Raw genomic sequence first — 16,721 nt, 5'->3', positions numbered from 1 at the left:
ACAGAGCCGCGATCGAGGAGCACGGAGCCGTGATCCCTGACATTCGCTATAAGAACCATGTAATCTTATCCCTCCTTAATTGCCTCTTTCCAATAGAAAATAAACTCAAAATTCATTAGCCTGTTCTCTTAACCCTTTCATGGCATTATTTTTTTTTTTTTTGCTATTACAGGTGTGACTCCAGAGAAGAAAACCGAACTGCCAACAAGCAAAACTTCAATAACAAAAACAGGAATGGCCATCCTCAAGGATTGCTGTGGGACCACCCAGTGCAGCATTATGTAACACACAGCCCGTGATTATCTGAATTCTCCTATGATTTGCTGGCAGGGTTCTTTAGGAAAGGGTTCAATGCATCTAGAATCCTACTGCCAAGAACTGTACGTGCTGTAGATATTACAGTACTGCATTTACCAATAGTGTATCCCTCTCTGTCGCATGGATCACTCAACGAGCATGTTTAAAGAGGAGCGTGTATGTACCAAGAGATATATATATATATATATATATATATATCTATCTCAGGATGGCCAGCAGCAGTACTGATTTGTACAAGCCTGAGTGATGATTACTTAGTAGAAATAGTAGTATGTGTTGTCACCTCCTTTGAGATATTAACATGCTGTGTATATAATATGACTGAGTATAGATATCAGGTGACCCATGTAAAGCCCTAGAGAGTGAATTCCTACAATGCATAACAGCTCTACCAGCCCTGCAGGATTTTAAAGGTAAGAGGTACATGCCATACAGCTCAGTGCAACCCAAAACATTATGTCACTGGAACAATTTGTCCTTTATTTATTAAAACACAGTGAGCAGAAACCAACTTTCACTGGCCTGAAACAAGCAACTCAAAGCTGAAGTTTGAATTGGGGTAGAGTACACAGGTCTTTAAATTAACATTTACTTGATTGCTGCCATCCATATGATTTGCCATTTCAGAATACCACTTTTGCTTGCAGGATTACATCACATTTAAATCAGCCTAACATTTTTGATCTAAGTACCCTCAGTATTACAGAACTAGAAAAGCAAATGTGTACCAGTAGTACTATTAAAACCCTAACAGCAAGAAACAAATTAACTTAGTTTTATCATCATTTTGTCAGTTACAAGCTAATTTGATCACCAAATATAAGGGTAGCCACACGTGACTCAATCCCTGCTGGTGATGTTTCTGATTAAGGAGAATGTTCATCAATAAAGCAGTCTGGGCTTCCCTGGGGAGAAATAACTTGCACTTGTCAGAGACACTTGCAATGTGTTTGGTCGTTCCCATAGCATATCCCAACAAGTTACAAGATGGGTAGATGGGCAACTTCTCACTGTTCTTGGCAAGACATGCATCTTTCTATGGCCATCCCAAGGGATCAAAGTATACGCATTATGAAGAAGTCATCATCAGAATTAACTGAGAGCCCTGTTATGCTCCAATCGCACAAAAGGATTTTAGATTGGAAGATGGTTAATGAAGCATTCTGAGCCTTCGTAGTCATGCATGTATTTTTGTATGCACGCAATCTAGTTAGATTGCAGTTCAATGACTTTAAGGGGGAACTATAGCATTTTTCCTTTTTATTTTACAATTTAAAAATGTAAATGTGATACGCTTAATGTAATGAATCTTATGAAAGAGTATTGAAATTTAAAAACCTTGTTTCTATGTATAGTATGTAAATATTTTACAGTATGTACAAGTGACAGCTACATCTGCCTATTAGATAGTCTAGCTGTGCTTCCTACTTAGTACTGGAAATTATTGGTCTGTGTTACTGATATGACCCAAAGACAGTAGAGTCTGTATAGTTTTAGTATGACGTATTAAAACAGATTTGTATACAGCTAAAGCTATGCATGTAAACCTGTTGGCAGCCTGAAATGAAGACAAGACACAGCACCTAAAAATCTAACCAGGCATTGTTGACTTGTTTTTAAATGTTCTGTCCCTAACATGTTTATATAGCTTCAGTTTTTACTACCTGCTATTGACCTAGACAAATATGAAGTCATAAAGTCTAAAAATAATCTGTAGGCCTGTTCTGTATACTTATTCCAGAGTTAGGGAGTGAGCTGGAGCTTGGCTTTATCTAAATCTGCTAGTGCATCTAACATTACCCTCCCCCTTAGACTGACAATGCTGCTGTCCAAAGGTGCTCCTGGGCTCCTTCATCCAGAGTGAGGGCTCTAATACAAGAATTGTGTTACTGGCCAGATCAGGTAACAACAAAGGGAAAAATGCATAAAAAAATATAATGAATGCAGCCATCATATCAAATAATTGGTAAGCTGCAATATATTACATTTTTGGATTTAATACCGACCCAAGGCACCTTTTGGAATGTTTAGTAATGGTAATCTACAGATACACTAGATTGCTAAAAGTATCGGGACACCCCTCCAAAACATTGGATCCAGGTGTTCCAATCTCCTCCATGGCCAGAGGTGTATAAAATCAAGCAACTAGGCATGCAGACTGCTTTTACAAACATTTGGAAAGAATGAGTCGCTTTCAGGAGCTCAGAGAATTCAAGCATTTTTAACGTAATAGGTTGCCACCTGTGCAATAAGTCCATCTATGAAATTTCCTTGCTACTAAATATTCCATAGTCAACTGTTAGTTTTTTTTATAACAAAGTGGAAGCAACTGGGAACAACAGTAACTCAGCCATGAAATGGTAGGCCACGTAAAATTACAGAGCAGGGTCAGCACACGCTGAAGCGCACAGGGGGCATAAGTCGCCAGCTGTCTGCAGACTCATTAGCTAAAGACCTCCAAACTTTGTGTGGCCTTCAGATTAGCACAACAACAGTGCATTGAGAGCTTCATGGAATTGGCTTCCATGGCCGAGCAGCTGCATTCAAGCCTTACACCAGGTACCAAGTGTCAAATGCAGTGGTGAAAAACACTCCCCCACTGGACTATAGAACAGTGGAGACATGTTCTCTGGAGTGATGAATCACGCTTCTCTGTCTGGAAATCCGATGGACATGTATGGGTTTGGCAGTTTCTAGGAGAATGGTACTTGCTTGACTGCATTGAGCCAAGTGTAAAGTTTGGTGGAGGGGGGATTATGGTGTGGGGTTGTTTTTCAGGGGTTGGGCTTGGCCCCTTAGTACGTTGACACCTTAAGAGTTCCCTTTATTGGAACGAATTGTCAAGCGCCTGTGGTAGTGAGCCCTTGTGGCTCACCAATTCGGGGTTCCCCCGGGCACGGAGTCTAAGCCCCAGCCTGCTTCTTCACCAGAGCTGCTCCTGATGGTGGGGATGGACTTGCAGCAAGCTAGAACCAGGTTGTGGCTCCCAGGTACGCCCAGCTGAGGATGCAGAGACCGCTTGTGTGAGCAGAGTACAATGGCAGGAGACAACAGGAAATCCAATAGACAAGCCGAGGTCAGGATGAGCGGATATCAAGCACAGTCGGTGGACGAAGCCGGGGTCGGTACACAGGTAGTCAGATACAGGAGTAGCAACAAACAGGAGCTAAGAAGTTGCTCAGGCAAAGTGTGCTAGACTGAGCATGTCTTATATAGACAAGCAAACTAGGAGGCAGGCCAGGAAGTGATGGAAAGGAAGTAAATAAAACCCAGAGAATAGCGGGGAACGCCCACATGTGGGCACAGGCAAACCATACATGTGAAGGGAATCAGGAAAAGCACTGCAGCAAGGAGGTAAGAATGCACAAACAAGAAAATGCAGGCTAACTTGTGACAGTATCCCCTCCCCCCCTTACGAGGTCTCCCCACTTGTTTAGGGCCAGGCTTAAGATTAAACTTCTGATGAAAAAGACAGGGTGCAGAAACATCAGTAGAAGGAATCCATATCCCTTCCAGTCAATTAGAAACAAAAGCTTCCCTCTGTTGAATTTGGAATCCAAGATTTGCTTGACTTCATACTGATCCGTGGTACTCACTATTGGGGAGGGATGCCGATGAGGATGGGAAAACCTGTTGATGTACGGTCTCAGAAGAGAAACATGGAAAACATTAGGGATTCTCAGATGTGAAGAGAGGCAAAGTTTGAAAGCAACAGGATTGACCTGGCGGAGGATGGTAAACGGGCCAATGAAACGAGGAGCAAATTTGATAGAGGGTACTTGTAGACGGATATTCTTTGTAGAGAGTCAAACCTTGCCACCAGGGAGAAATTTGGGACTCACACAGCGATGACGATCTGCAGCTACTTTGTACTTGGAAGCTGCCAGACGTAAAATTCTTGGAAACCCCTGCCCAGAAAGAATTGAATGATCATTGCGACTCTGTAGCCGCGGACACCGCAGAAGAAATGGAAATGGGAAATGGCACAGAAGGATGATGACCATACACAGTGAAAAAGGAGACTCACCAGTGCTGGCACTGGTATGGGTATTAACGACAAACTCTGCCCAGGGTAGAAGGTCTACCCAATTATCCTGATGGGCCGAAATGAAGTCACAAATATATCGTTGAACATTCTGGTTGACTCTTTCAGTTTGGCCATTAGACTGCGGATGAAAGGCTGAGGAGAAGTTCAACTTGATTCCGGAGGATGTGGCCAGAGCCCTCCAGAAGTGAGCTGTAAATTGAACACCTCTATCAGAGACGATGTGTGAGGGCATACCATGAAGATGGAAGATTTCCCTAATAAAGTTGGAAGCCAACATGACGGCAGAAGGTAGTCCTGGAAGTGCAGTTAGTTGACACAATTTGGCAAGCCTGAACATATTCTTCAACATCCTTCCGCAGTGAGGGCCACCAGTAATGATGCTGCAGGAAGGCACAGGTGCGTTTGCACACCAGGATGTCCAGAGAATTTAGAGTCATGTGTTCATTTGAGTAGCTTGGAGCGAAGGGCAGGGACCACAAAAGTTCTTTCCAGGTGGGATGTGTTTAGACTGGAAAAGAGTGGTGGCCAGGATACGATTGGCAGAAATAATAGGTTCTGGTTCAACACGACATTCAGAGTCAGCAATGTCAAATGATCTGGACAAGGCATCTGCATGAGCATTTTTAAAACCGGGCCGAAAGGTAATGTCAAAGTTAAATCTGTTAAAAAGAAGAAGGCCCATCGCGCTTGTCTGGGATTCAAACGCCTGGTGGATTGCAGATACTGGAGGTTCTTATGATTAGTATAAATCAGGATACAATGTGGAAATCCCTCCAGCAGATGTCACCATTCTTGCAGTGCAGGCTTTATAGACAGCAGTTCCCGATCCCCGATGGTATAATTCCTTTTGGCATCTGAAAACTTCTTAGAGAAGAAGGCACAAGGACGGAGCTTACCATCATGCATTTGGAGAAGTAGTGAGCCCTTGTAGATCACCAACTCTGGGTTCCCCAGGACGCGGAGTCTAAGCCCCAGCCTGCTTCTTCACCAGAGCTCCTGATGGTGGGGATGGACTTGCAGCAAGCTAGAACCATGTCACAGCCCTCTGGTACGCCCAGCTGAGGATGAGGAGACCACTTGCGTGAGCAGAGAACAATGTCAGGAGACAACAGGAAATCCAATAGACAAGCCGAGGTCAGGATAAGTGGAAATCAAGCGCAGTTGGTGGACGAAGCCGGGGTCGGTACCAGGGGCGGACTGACCATTTGGAAACTCGGGTACTGCCCGAGGGCCCGGGGTCAGTAGGGGGCCCCATGAAATGCCCCTGGTACCTTTTTCATAGGCTTTTTTGAGTTTGGGCAAGGACACAGGGGCCCCATTATCCCCTATTGCCCGGGGCCCTATGAGTTGTCAGTCCGCCCCTGCTCGGTACACAGGTAGTTAGATACAGGAATAGCAACAAACAGGAGCTCAGAGAACTAAGAGGTTGCTCAGGCAAAGTGGGCTAGACTGAGCAAACTAGGAGGCGGGCCAGGAAGTGATGGAAAGTAAATAAAACCCAGAGAATAGCAGGCAACGTCCATAGGTGGGCACAGACAAACCACAAATGTGAAGGGAATCAGGAAAAGCACTGTAGCAAGAAGGTAAGAATGCACAAACAAGAAACTGCAGGCTAACTTGTGACACTAAGACATTTTGGACAATTTCATGCTCTCAAATCCATGGGAACAGTTTGGGGATGGTCTCTTCCTGTTCCAACATGACTGAACACCACTGCACAAAGCAAGGTTCATAAAGGCATGGATTAGCAAGTTTGGGGTGGGGGAACTTGACTGGCCTGCACAGAGTCCTGACCTCAACCCAATAGAACACCTTTGGGATGAATTAGAGCGAAGACTGCGAGCCAGGCCTTCCCCTCCAACATCAGTGCCTGACCTCACAAATGCGCTTCTGGAAGAATGGTCAAACATTCCAAGAGACACACTCCTAAACCTTGTAGACAACCTTCCCAGAAGAGTTGAAGCTCTTAAAGCTGAAAAGGGTGGGCCAACTCAATATTGAACTCAATATTGATACTTTTGGCAATATAGTGTATTTATAGATAATTACAGTCTTTTTATTTTTTGTAGATCTTATTTTTCTTCTCCCCATTGTTCTCATGGTGGCTATTTTCACTAATGACAGATAAATCCATCTCCCTTTACTACCTGAAACTCTGATTCTGCCTCCTTGGACATGTGAGGTCTCACAGTATACAGATGAGATTTCCCAGGAAGGCAGTGGTGATGTAGCCTTTCCAGGATGTATCTGTGAAGCCAGGGCTAAATCACAATTCAACCAGGAAGTGCAAAAAAACAGTGATTGTAAGTAAAAGCTAATTTAGCTAATTAATTTAAAATGATTTCATATCAGAACTGCATGCTATTGTTGTTTTTATTTAAAATGAGGAAAAGTCCACTCAAAGGACAAAAAACCTTTACGAACCTGAAAGTAAACATTCAGATCCAAGATAAGCCAGCAAGTAATGTTACATTTTTATCCAAAATCACTTGCGTCAAAAGAAACTTAAAATACGTACATGTTGAAAATACACTATAGTTTCCCATTAAAAATAACTGAGTCCAGAATGCTGCCAAGAAATGTAAAAGGCACCAGCTTCTGCTTTAAAAAAAAAAAAAAAAAAAAAGTGTGGGTACCAAGATACTCTTCATCAACAAAGGGCTCATTTAAATGTGATATTTGGTTATGCAATATGCTGATTTTTCTTTATTAAGCAAAATACACTGAATAATAAAACCTGTTTTCTATCAGGCCTTCTTACAGTAATTCTTTATAGCGAGTATATAGTATGTTGAGAATAAAGTACAGTGAGAAACATCCGAAAAAGAAATCCTGTAAGCTGCATTTTTTGTTTGCTGACTTACATTTTCCCATTTAAGTCAATTGAATAGTGTCTGACACACGTGAGAAAATACCTGGCTATGAGCATTATTATATCATGTATTAACATATATGTTTTAAAGCATATCTAGTTAACAAGTCCAAAGTTCCAATTATTCACTTCCATATCATGCAGTAAACTCAATTCAAAACAAATAAAGGTGAAATAATGAAAACTTGCATAGTTACTAAAAAAAGCCAGCAAGAGGATTCCAAGACCTTATACAAAACAAACAGCGCTTTGAGTTGCAAAATGTGGCTTTGATTTACCCTTACAAAACAATACTCAATGATTGGTTACAAGGGGGCCAAATGTTTCCCATTCAGCAGTAAAAAGATTGCCTTCACAAAATTAAATATCTTGTTAAGCAAAAAGACAACTACAGTAGAGTAGATATACCGTTCTATTAGTCTGATTACATGGCTGTGGATAGTCATCGTACTTAAAATACTTCTGCAGCCAAAATGGGATAATACTTATTTTACATAATAAAAAATATTTAAAAATTGCATCTTGCCTTTTTTAGATGCTCTATTCTGGACCCCCCGCAAGGAAAATATGTATATAGTTCTGTTTGTTTATGAGAGGGATGCTTAGCTGTGTTTGCCATAATTTACCCTGTCTGTACTGTGCAGGCAGAGCTTCATGCTCAATTGTACCTAGATTTGAAGAGTGAATGTTCTAACAGAGGGTTAAATGGTTAGAGGCTAGGCTTCCTGCATTATATATTAATGGTGACAGGCTCAGAAAAAAACAAACACCAATTGGTAATAATTTGGGACTTTTTAGATACTCTAATCAATAAATACATTTAATACAATGTGGTAAATGCCCATGTGTTTTTTTTTTATCTGTCCAAGCCTTTAGGCTTATGTGCGGATTGTACTTAAAGTGATTGTAAACCTTCACCTTGTAAATTCAGTTTAAAATGGAAATGAAAGGCTACACATTTGTGTATACTGTAGATATAAAAAAACAGATATGTGTAGCACTACCCCCCCTTAGGAGTTGCATAGATTTTTGATCCCCCTATAGTCCTGCACAGCCAGGCAACATGCATCTTCACACAGGCTTACATCCAAGAGATCAATCCTTGAGCTTTGTTTTTGTGATTTTATTAGGGGGGTTTGAACTAAGAGTGTTAGAGGTGTACAGGATGCCCAGTGGAATGGATCCCTGAACAGGGGATCTGGTGCCTGTTGTTTAAGAAATAGACAGTCCCAGACAGTTGGTGAACCTGGTTTCTCCTTCCCCTATCTGCCCAGGGGGGTGCAGGGGTACTCACTCAGATCCTCTCCTGTACTGCTGATGGGTTGGTGGCTGCTATCAGGCATTTTAGCTGGGAAGCTCCTTCCCTGCTGCACAGGTAGTCCTCACTCTGGTGGCCAGTGAGGTTCTGAGCTTTCTTCCTTTCCAGCTCCACTGCCTGTAGGTGGGTCCCTCTCTCCATCTGGGCCCCCTTCAAGGCTCCTGCCTTCAGCCTCACATCTTCCTCTCTGCCTGCCACCAAACCCTCCTGCTGCTGAGCAGGCTCACTTACTTTTAAGGGTTGTCCTGGCCCCTTGCCAAGCCTTCTGTTGGGGATTGGCCAGGATCTCTCAAGAGTACAAGCCAGCCACTCTACAGATCATCCCACTGCCTCTAAATATTCCTCCAAAGCTCTAGAGCAGGGGGAAACTCCAGAGCAGTTTGCCTACAGAACCTTCTCAGCCCTGACCACAATTTGACCTCTTGACTATTGCACCCAGTTTGCTGACTCAGCCCTCCTCTAATCAGCAATCTAGCTTTCCCTAGCTAACTAGGAGGGTGCTACATTCACCCCTCCCGCTAAGAAAAAAACAGCTGGGGGGCAAAAACAGACGTATCCTGAGCCCATGAGCAGTGCATCCTTTACAGAAAAAAGGTGAGGAGGAAAAAAGGATACAAACTGGGAAAGGGAATAAAATATGTACAAATAAATTAAGCATTAGAAAAATAAATTTATTACCCAGATTTACATATATACAACCTAGCTACACCTCACTGCAGCTAATAACAAGAGCAAAATTTTAAATATGTACAGTAACATATACACATTTACAAAAAAACTGGAGTGCGTCCCCCAGAAGGAAAACCCTCCACGAACTCACTGAAGTCTTCTTTATGCCCAGCAGGAAAGACAGCCATCTTGGATAACCTCCAAACAGTGGGGAAAGAAAGACAGCAACAAAGAAATGATAACAAAGCCCCTAACACTGGCTAACTTTCTAATAGAGATACATAGTAGTCTGCATGAAAAAAGACAAAAGTCCATCCAGTTCAACCATTAAAAAAAGAAAAAAAAACGTATAATCCTACACCCACAGTAGATCCAGAGGAAGGCAACCCCCCCCCCCCAGCAAAGCATGATCCAATTTGCTCCTGCAGGGGAAAAAACTCCTTCCTGATCCCCGGAGAGGCAATCGGATATTCCCTGGATCAACTTTATCTATAAATGTTAGTAACCAGGTATATTTTGTGTATCCAAGATGAATCCAGGCCTTTTTTAAAGCAATCCACTGAGCTGGCCAGAGTTATTCACCCTGAGGTCATACATGTTAATCATATCCCCCCCTTAATCTCCTCTTTTCAAGAGAGAATAAATTCAGTTCCTCTAATCTTTCCTCATAGCTGAACTCCTCCATGTCTCTTATCGGTATGGTTGCCCTTCTCTGTACTTTCTCCAGTTCCCCAATATTCTTTTTGTGAATTGGTGCCCAAAACTGAACTGCATATTCCAGATGAGGTCTTACTAATGATTTGTACAGGGGTAAAATGTTCTCTTTCTCTGGAGTCTATACCTCTTTTAATACAAGAGAGGATTTTACTTGCTTTAGAAACCGCAGCTTGGCACATGCCATTATTAAGTTTGTGATCTACCAGAACTCCCAGATCCTTCTCCACCATTGATTCCCCCAGTTGTACCCCCCCAGTATGTATGATACATGCATATTCTTAGCCCCCAAGTGCATAACCTTACATTTATCAACATTGGACCTCATTTGCCACATAGTTGCCCAATTAAACAGTGCATTGAGGTCGGCTTGTAAGTTGGAGACATCCTGTAAGGACGTTATTCCACTGCACAGCTTGGTGTCATCTGCAAAGACTGAAATGGTATTTATAATCCCAGACCCTATATCATTTATAAATATATTAAAAAGTAAGGGTCCCAACACTGAACCTTGGGGTACACCACTGACAACCCTAGACCATTCAGAGTATCAATCATTAACTACTACTCTTTGAATACCATCTTTTAGCCAGTTTATTATCCATTTACATCTGGATTTTTCCAAGCCCGTAGACTTTACCTTACACATTAGCCATGTGTGGGGAACTGTGCCAAATGCTTTCAAAATCCAAAGTATACCACATCCACCGCCACCCCTCTGTCCAAGGTTTTGCTCACCTCCTCATAAAAAGAAATAAGATTTGACAACTTCTGTCTCTCCTGAATCCATGTTGTCTGTTGCTTAAAATATTTTCCTACAATAGAAGTTAAACGAACAGGTCTATAATTACTTAGTAAAGATTTTGACCCCTTTTTAAATATTGGCACCATATTGGCCTTGCACCAATAAGGCACTTTAGCAATGAGAAATGGAATAAGTCATTTGTAGGTTAAGGAGGAGCCCCTCTTAAAGAAAATGGTGTGAACTGGCAAAATATTCCCAGACCAGCACATGTGGGGCATTAGGGAGTCTGCAAATCAGTATGCTTGGCCTTGGTCCTAGACCATGGTGAGGAGAATTTTGGTAATGGGACTCGGATAGGTATCCTCACAGGTTCTGACCTGCAGGAACATCCAGCAGAGTCTGGTGGAAAGAGTTCTTCTGACGGTCCCATCAGCGAGTCCAGGTCCTCTGTAGTGCACCCCAAGTTCCATTCTTTCTGTGTATCTCCCGCAGACCAGTCCTGCTGTTCAATTTCTAGGGGCCCGAATTGTGCCAACAGCCTGTGTGACTCTCGTTCTATTCCCACCACTGACACTCTCCACTGGCTCACCTGAGATTGGGCGTCCTCGCAGCTATGCTCCTAATAAGCGGAATGGTCAGGGCTGGTGGGTGAGGCTGCTGATCCGGGATATCGGCTGGTTCCGTCAGGGCAGGGCTTTTTGGCATCGGTCCTCCAGCAAAAGCTTTGAGCGAATGGTGGATGATGGCAGGCAACCTTCCTCTGCTGGCAGGGGAGTTGCGGTCCTGGGACTCAACCCTTCTTTGTAGCTCAAGCACTGAACTTCCTCCGGTTCTCCAAATCCCATTCTCCGGCTTCTCCGAATATAGCCGCATCAGCAGGTCCACACTGCATGTGTGAGGCGCCAGATTGCTGAGCATCAGCTTGTTGAGTGGCTGCCCCTGACCCAGGCTTTGATCAGAGCAGTTGGTCTCCTGCATTCAGGGCAAATTAGACAGTCTCTTCGTCCCTCAGACCAGCCCCAGGCTGAAGCATCCACGATGTCCCAGGCAGGCGCCTGTGTCCACCAGGGTGATCTCCGGTACGAAGACATTTGGGAACACCTGCAATACGCCCTTGATATAGCTTCTCTCTCTCTGATGTAGAGGGCGTTTTTTAGGGCAGGCGCATGGGCGTGGCAACATCCTTCCTCATGAATATTTGGCGCCAGCCAGTCTGCTGGGCAGGAATGTTTCCATGCTAGTGGTAACCCCTGATGTTCCAGGCAGGAATAAACTGACTGGCTTGGCAGGAACTGTGGTAGTGATATTCCACAGTGGTTGCTAAGGGTAGCAGCGGAGCACGAAGCACACCCCTGAACATGATTGTACAAATAAAGTCTCTGGGCCCAACTAGTGTAAAGCAGCTGGGCATTTGTAATCAACAGGGTAGCAGGCCATTCCGATTGTCCTAGGCAATGACAAGCAAAGACATGAGGCAGGCTCTGACATCTGCAGGCAATAAAGAGATTGGTAGAATAGTCTCTTTTGTTGTAGCCAACTGTTCAGCAGCAAAGACTGGAGAACACTGAAACTGAACCGTTTGCTCCAAGCAACAGCGTGCAGAGAAGTGAGAGACAGTTCAATTACATTTTCAGGTACACAAAGTACATAGTCACTTATAGCAGAAAAGGAACTTGTGCAGACTGGTTAGGCCGCTCCAGTTGCTCCAGACAATGGCAAACAGAACGACCGTAATTACAGGCACTTCTCTAATTATAGCAAGTAGATTTAGGGCAAAGTCATTTGTAGATGCCACCTGTAGAGCAGTGAAAAAGACATTTGCAACTTGATGGGCTATTTTGGTTGCTCGGGCAATAGTAATAACAAAGCACATTGTTCTGTCTTGAGCAACTGACAAAAAACACAATCCTTTTCAGTCTGCCATGGTTGCTATGGGCAACAGCAGTAGCGTTATCCCTTTCTGGGCTCGTTGGTTGCTAGGGGTAATGGCAAGCAGGTTGCTATAGGAAAATCCCGGATTAGTGCCCACATGTAGCACTGCTCCTTTTGAAGTTGCAAAGATTTCTAGTCCCTCTATAGTCCTGCACAGCCAGGCACCACACATCTTCACACAAGTTTACATCCAGAAGTCATAGATCAGTCCTTGAGCTTTGTTTTTGTGTTTTTTTTAGGGGGATTTGAACTAGGATAGGGTTAGGGGTGTACAGGATGCCCAATGGAACGTATGAACTGAGGCCGACTTCTTGAACTATTTACAAGCCTCCACTGCAACACAGTCTTTGTAAGAGAGCCAGCCAGCATTTCCTAATGTACCACCCCAGACCCTAGATGAACTCCTCTTCCTTCACCCATCAATCTGGAGGTATCCATGAACAGGAGATCTGGTGCCTGTCACTTTTAGAAATGGGCAGTCACAGGCAGGTGGCGAATCTGGTTTCCCATCACAGTGCCCCTTCCCCTATCAACCCAGGGTGTGCAGGGGTACTTACTTGGATCCTTTCCGGTACTGCTGATGGGTTGGTGGCTGCTACCAGTCCTTCTAGCTGAGCCGCTCCTTCCCTGCTGCACAGATGGTCCTCGCTCTGGGGGCAAGTGAAGCTCTGCGCTTTCTTCCTTTCCAGCTCCACTGCCTGTAGGTGGGTCCCTCTCTCCATCTGGGCCCCCTTCAAGGTTCCTGCCGGCACCCTCACATCTTCCTGTCTTCCACCCAAACTCTCCTGCTGCTGAGCAGGCTCACTTACTTTTAAGGGTGATCCTGGCCCCTTGCCAAGCCTCCTGTTGGGGATTGGCCAGGATCCCTCAAGAGGACACTCCTTCAGATCCTCCCACTGCCTCTAGACATTCATCCAAAGCTCTAGATCAGGGGGAAATTCCAGAGGGGCTGGTCTGCAGAGGCTTCTCAGCCCTGACCACCATTTGACCTCCTGACTATTGCACCCAGTCTGCTACTCACCCCTTCTCTCTACCAATCAGGACTCTAACTCCCCCTAGCAAACGAAGAGGGTGCTACATATAATTACCTTTTTTTTTATGTGTGATCACATACCCTCTGTTCTCAGTTGCATAAAAGCTAGGTGAGGAGAAACAGCATCACACTGATCTTCCCAGTGAATGTCTGTGCAGGGGGAGGCACATCTTGAAAAATCTGATCATTGGAGGAGAGCACACTGAGTTTCCAGCACAGCTAGAGAAATTACCATGACGTACTTTCAAGCTTAGTGTGGTCAGTGTTTAATGGAAATGCAGAGGGACTGGCAGGAACACCAGGGATTTCACACAAAGGAAGCAATATAAAAAAAAACACACAGGATACTTTTTCATACAAGTACATGGTACAACAGGAATATATCAGGACTTTTTGGGTTTACATATTCTTTAATGGTAGAGTATCTACAAAGTCCCAACTAATTACCTGCTGGTGCTTGTTTTTTCAGGTGTATTAGTCATATGGGATGATGGTATATTCCCTAAGAGGATAATTGGTAGTGGACCATGCCCCCTTATCAGAATGCATTAGTTTAGATCAGACTCGCTCTGACATTCAAAAAAACCTTACAATGGTACCTTCTGAAAAACATCTAAAAAGGTAGGAAATATTAAAAGATAAAAAATATTTAAAAAATAAACTATTTTTAGCACGCTGTGTGTGTAAATGGGAACACAACAAGTATAGTGGTGTTTTCTGAAATTTGACTGCAAAAGTTCAAATACACTTTACATGTATCACTAGGAAAAATAAATGTTTTTTAGTTTTGGATGGAGGGAACTCCTTCAAGTTTTTTTTTTTTGCTGTCTATGTATCCACTGGGGAAATTCCACCCTTCTGTTTATCCTGGTGACCATTGTCACCAACAAAGAAAGTGAGAGGAAATCCAAAATGTTAGAGTTGTCCCCAGGACAAGAGGTAAGGGGAAATATTCCTATGGGGACACCTGTTTCTGCCTAAATTTGAGAAATGTAACTTATGTTGCATCTCTGGGCCAGGAAGTGGATTGCTATTTCCCCAATGGTACACAGATTGCAAAAAAAAAGAAAAAGAAAAACCTGGCAGGGTTTTAACCCTTTTTACTCTTTCCGAAACAAACAAAAAATGTTTTGGCTACAAATACACTTTAAAGGTACACAATTACAATAAGGAAGTCTATATTTTGTATCTGGATATGTATTATATTTGTTTTCTCATATGTGCATGTTTATTTTAATAAAAACCTGTGTTTATAGATATATCAAATATTTCAAATTGCTTTGTGCTGCATCTTTATTCTGTGAATGTTGTCTGCAGTGTTTAGACCACTCTTGATGCTGCAGGCCATTAATTGTTTATATCCCTCCCTCAACACTCTGGGCAGAATGCAGCCCAGAAGGCACGCAGGTATTGTATGCACTCCTGCGTCAAGTGAGGTGTACAAGAACAACATTATTTCCACTAACACATGCATAAAAATTTGTGAGAAAAAAAGCGTGCATTGATACATGTTTGGATGTGTTTATATGCATATTCCAGTGCATTTTTATGCACGTTGACATCCATTGATGTGTGCTTTTTTTTCAGTATTTACTGTGAGGTCAGATTATTGTATTGTAGGTCTATGAACATGGTATGAACAGGGGCGGACTGACAACTCATGGGGCCCCCGGGCAATAGAGGATCATGGGGCCCCTGTGTCCTTGCCCACACTCAAAAAAGCCTATAAAAAAAAAAGGTACCAGGGGCATTTCATGGTGCCCCCTACTGACCCCGGGCCCTTGGGCAGTGCCCGAATGGTTAGTCCGCCCCTGGGTATGAATGAGCTCTAAATATTTTACTCAAGTCCATGAAGATATATCTGTTTGGACATTTTTCACAGATGCTGGATGCAGAAGCTCAACCAGCACAACTTAATTTTTGTCAATATCACTGATACTGTATATTTCAAAAGTTCTCCTGCCAGATAATGTTTATAATAATGCCAGTAGTCTTGATAAAACAACAAAACCTGTGAAAAAAGGTAACACTTAAAGCACATTTATGTAGACATACAATGAAATTCAAATGGTCCTGCAGCAGTGAAAAATCTGGTTCTGATGCAGTCAATAGTACTTCAGCAGGTGGTCCTGTATGTGCAAGATTCTGTAAGGGAGAAAAAGAATTGAGAGGCACCTCTAAGTGTAGACAGTTTAGTAAATTTTATTCCATAAAAGTGGGGGTACAATAGCAACTCACTTTTTGGAGAAGCATAGGAGGCTCTGAAAATGTCACTCATGAGGCGATGGTATCATAGGACACTGGCCGTGTTCTCAGCAATGCAGCTGTCCCTCATCTCACTCCAGGAGCTGTGTGTGTGGAGGAGAAATGAGAAAGGAGGACTCGAATGCACGTGGGATGTGGCGTTGGGCATGATGATGTCACTGGATGTAGCGCAAAATGTTTCTGAGCATGCATACTGCGATGGTTTGTCAGGCGCACTCCTTTGTCAAGCTGTGTGGATGGATCCAGAGAGCCTATTTATGCATGTGTACACAGCACTGCTAGAACACCACCCACTGCTCAAAAAAATTAAAGGAACACTTTGAAAAGTATCATATCTCAATGGGAATAAATATCATGCTGGATATCTATACTGATATGGGCTGGCTAATGTATTAGGAACATGAGTATGCACCATCATTTGATGGAAATGAAAATTATCAACCTACAGAGGACTGAATTCAAAGACACCCCGAAAATCAAAGTGAAAAAATAATGCAGCAGGCTAGTCCATTTTGCTGAAATTTCATAGCAGCAACTCAAAATGGTACTTAGTAGTTTGTATGGCCCTCACATGCTTGTATGTATGCCCGACAATGTCAGGGTATGCTTCTAATGAGACGACAGATGGTGTCTTGGGGTATTTCCTCCCAGATCTGGACCAGGCCATCATTGAGCTCCTGAACAGTCTGAGGTGCAGCCTGGCAGCTTCAGATGGACCATAACATGACATCCCAGGTGTTCTATTGGATTTAGGTCAGGCAAGTGTGTGGGCCATTCAATGGTATCAAATCGTTCATCCTCCAGGAA

General features: G+C 43.3%; 1 protein-coding gene across 2 annotated transcripts in view; it reads left to right on the top strand.

The window, feature by feature from the left end:
- BMERB1 (bMERB domain containing 1) overlaps positions 1 to 14,924 on the top strand; it is a 455,721-nt gene extending 440,797 nt beyond the window's left edge. For both annotated transcript variants that reach the window (XM_089679100.1, XM_089679099.1), the window contains one exon: positions 173 to 14,924. In XM_089679100.1, the coding sequence (XP_089535226.1) occupies positions 173 to 299 (127 nt within the window). In that variant the 3' untranslated portion in view covers positions 300 to 14,924. The remainder of the gene's footprint in view (positions 1 to 172) is intronic.
- Positions 14,925 to 16,721: the final 1,797 nt, after the last annotated feature.

This window comes from Staurois parvus, unplaced genomic scaffold (assembly GCF_062004578.1).
Source record: "Staurois parvus isolate SC_StPar_1 unplaced genomic scaffold, SC_StPar_1.0 ptg000217l, whole genome shotgun sequence".
NCBI classification, from domain to species: Eukaryota; Metazoa; Chordata; class Amphibia; order Anura; family Ranidae; genus Staurois; species Staurois parvus.
Note: the sequence above shows the minus strand (reverse complement) of the source record. Positions and strands in the feature narration are given on the sequence as shown.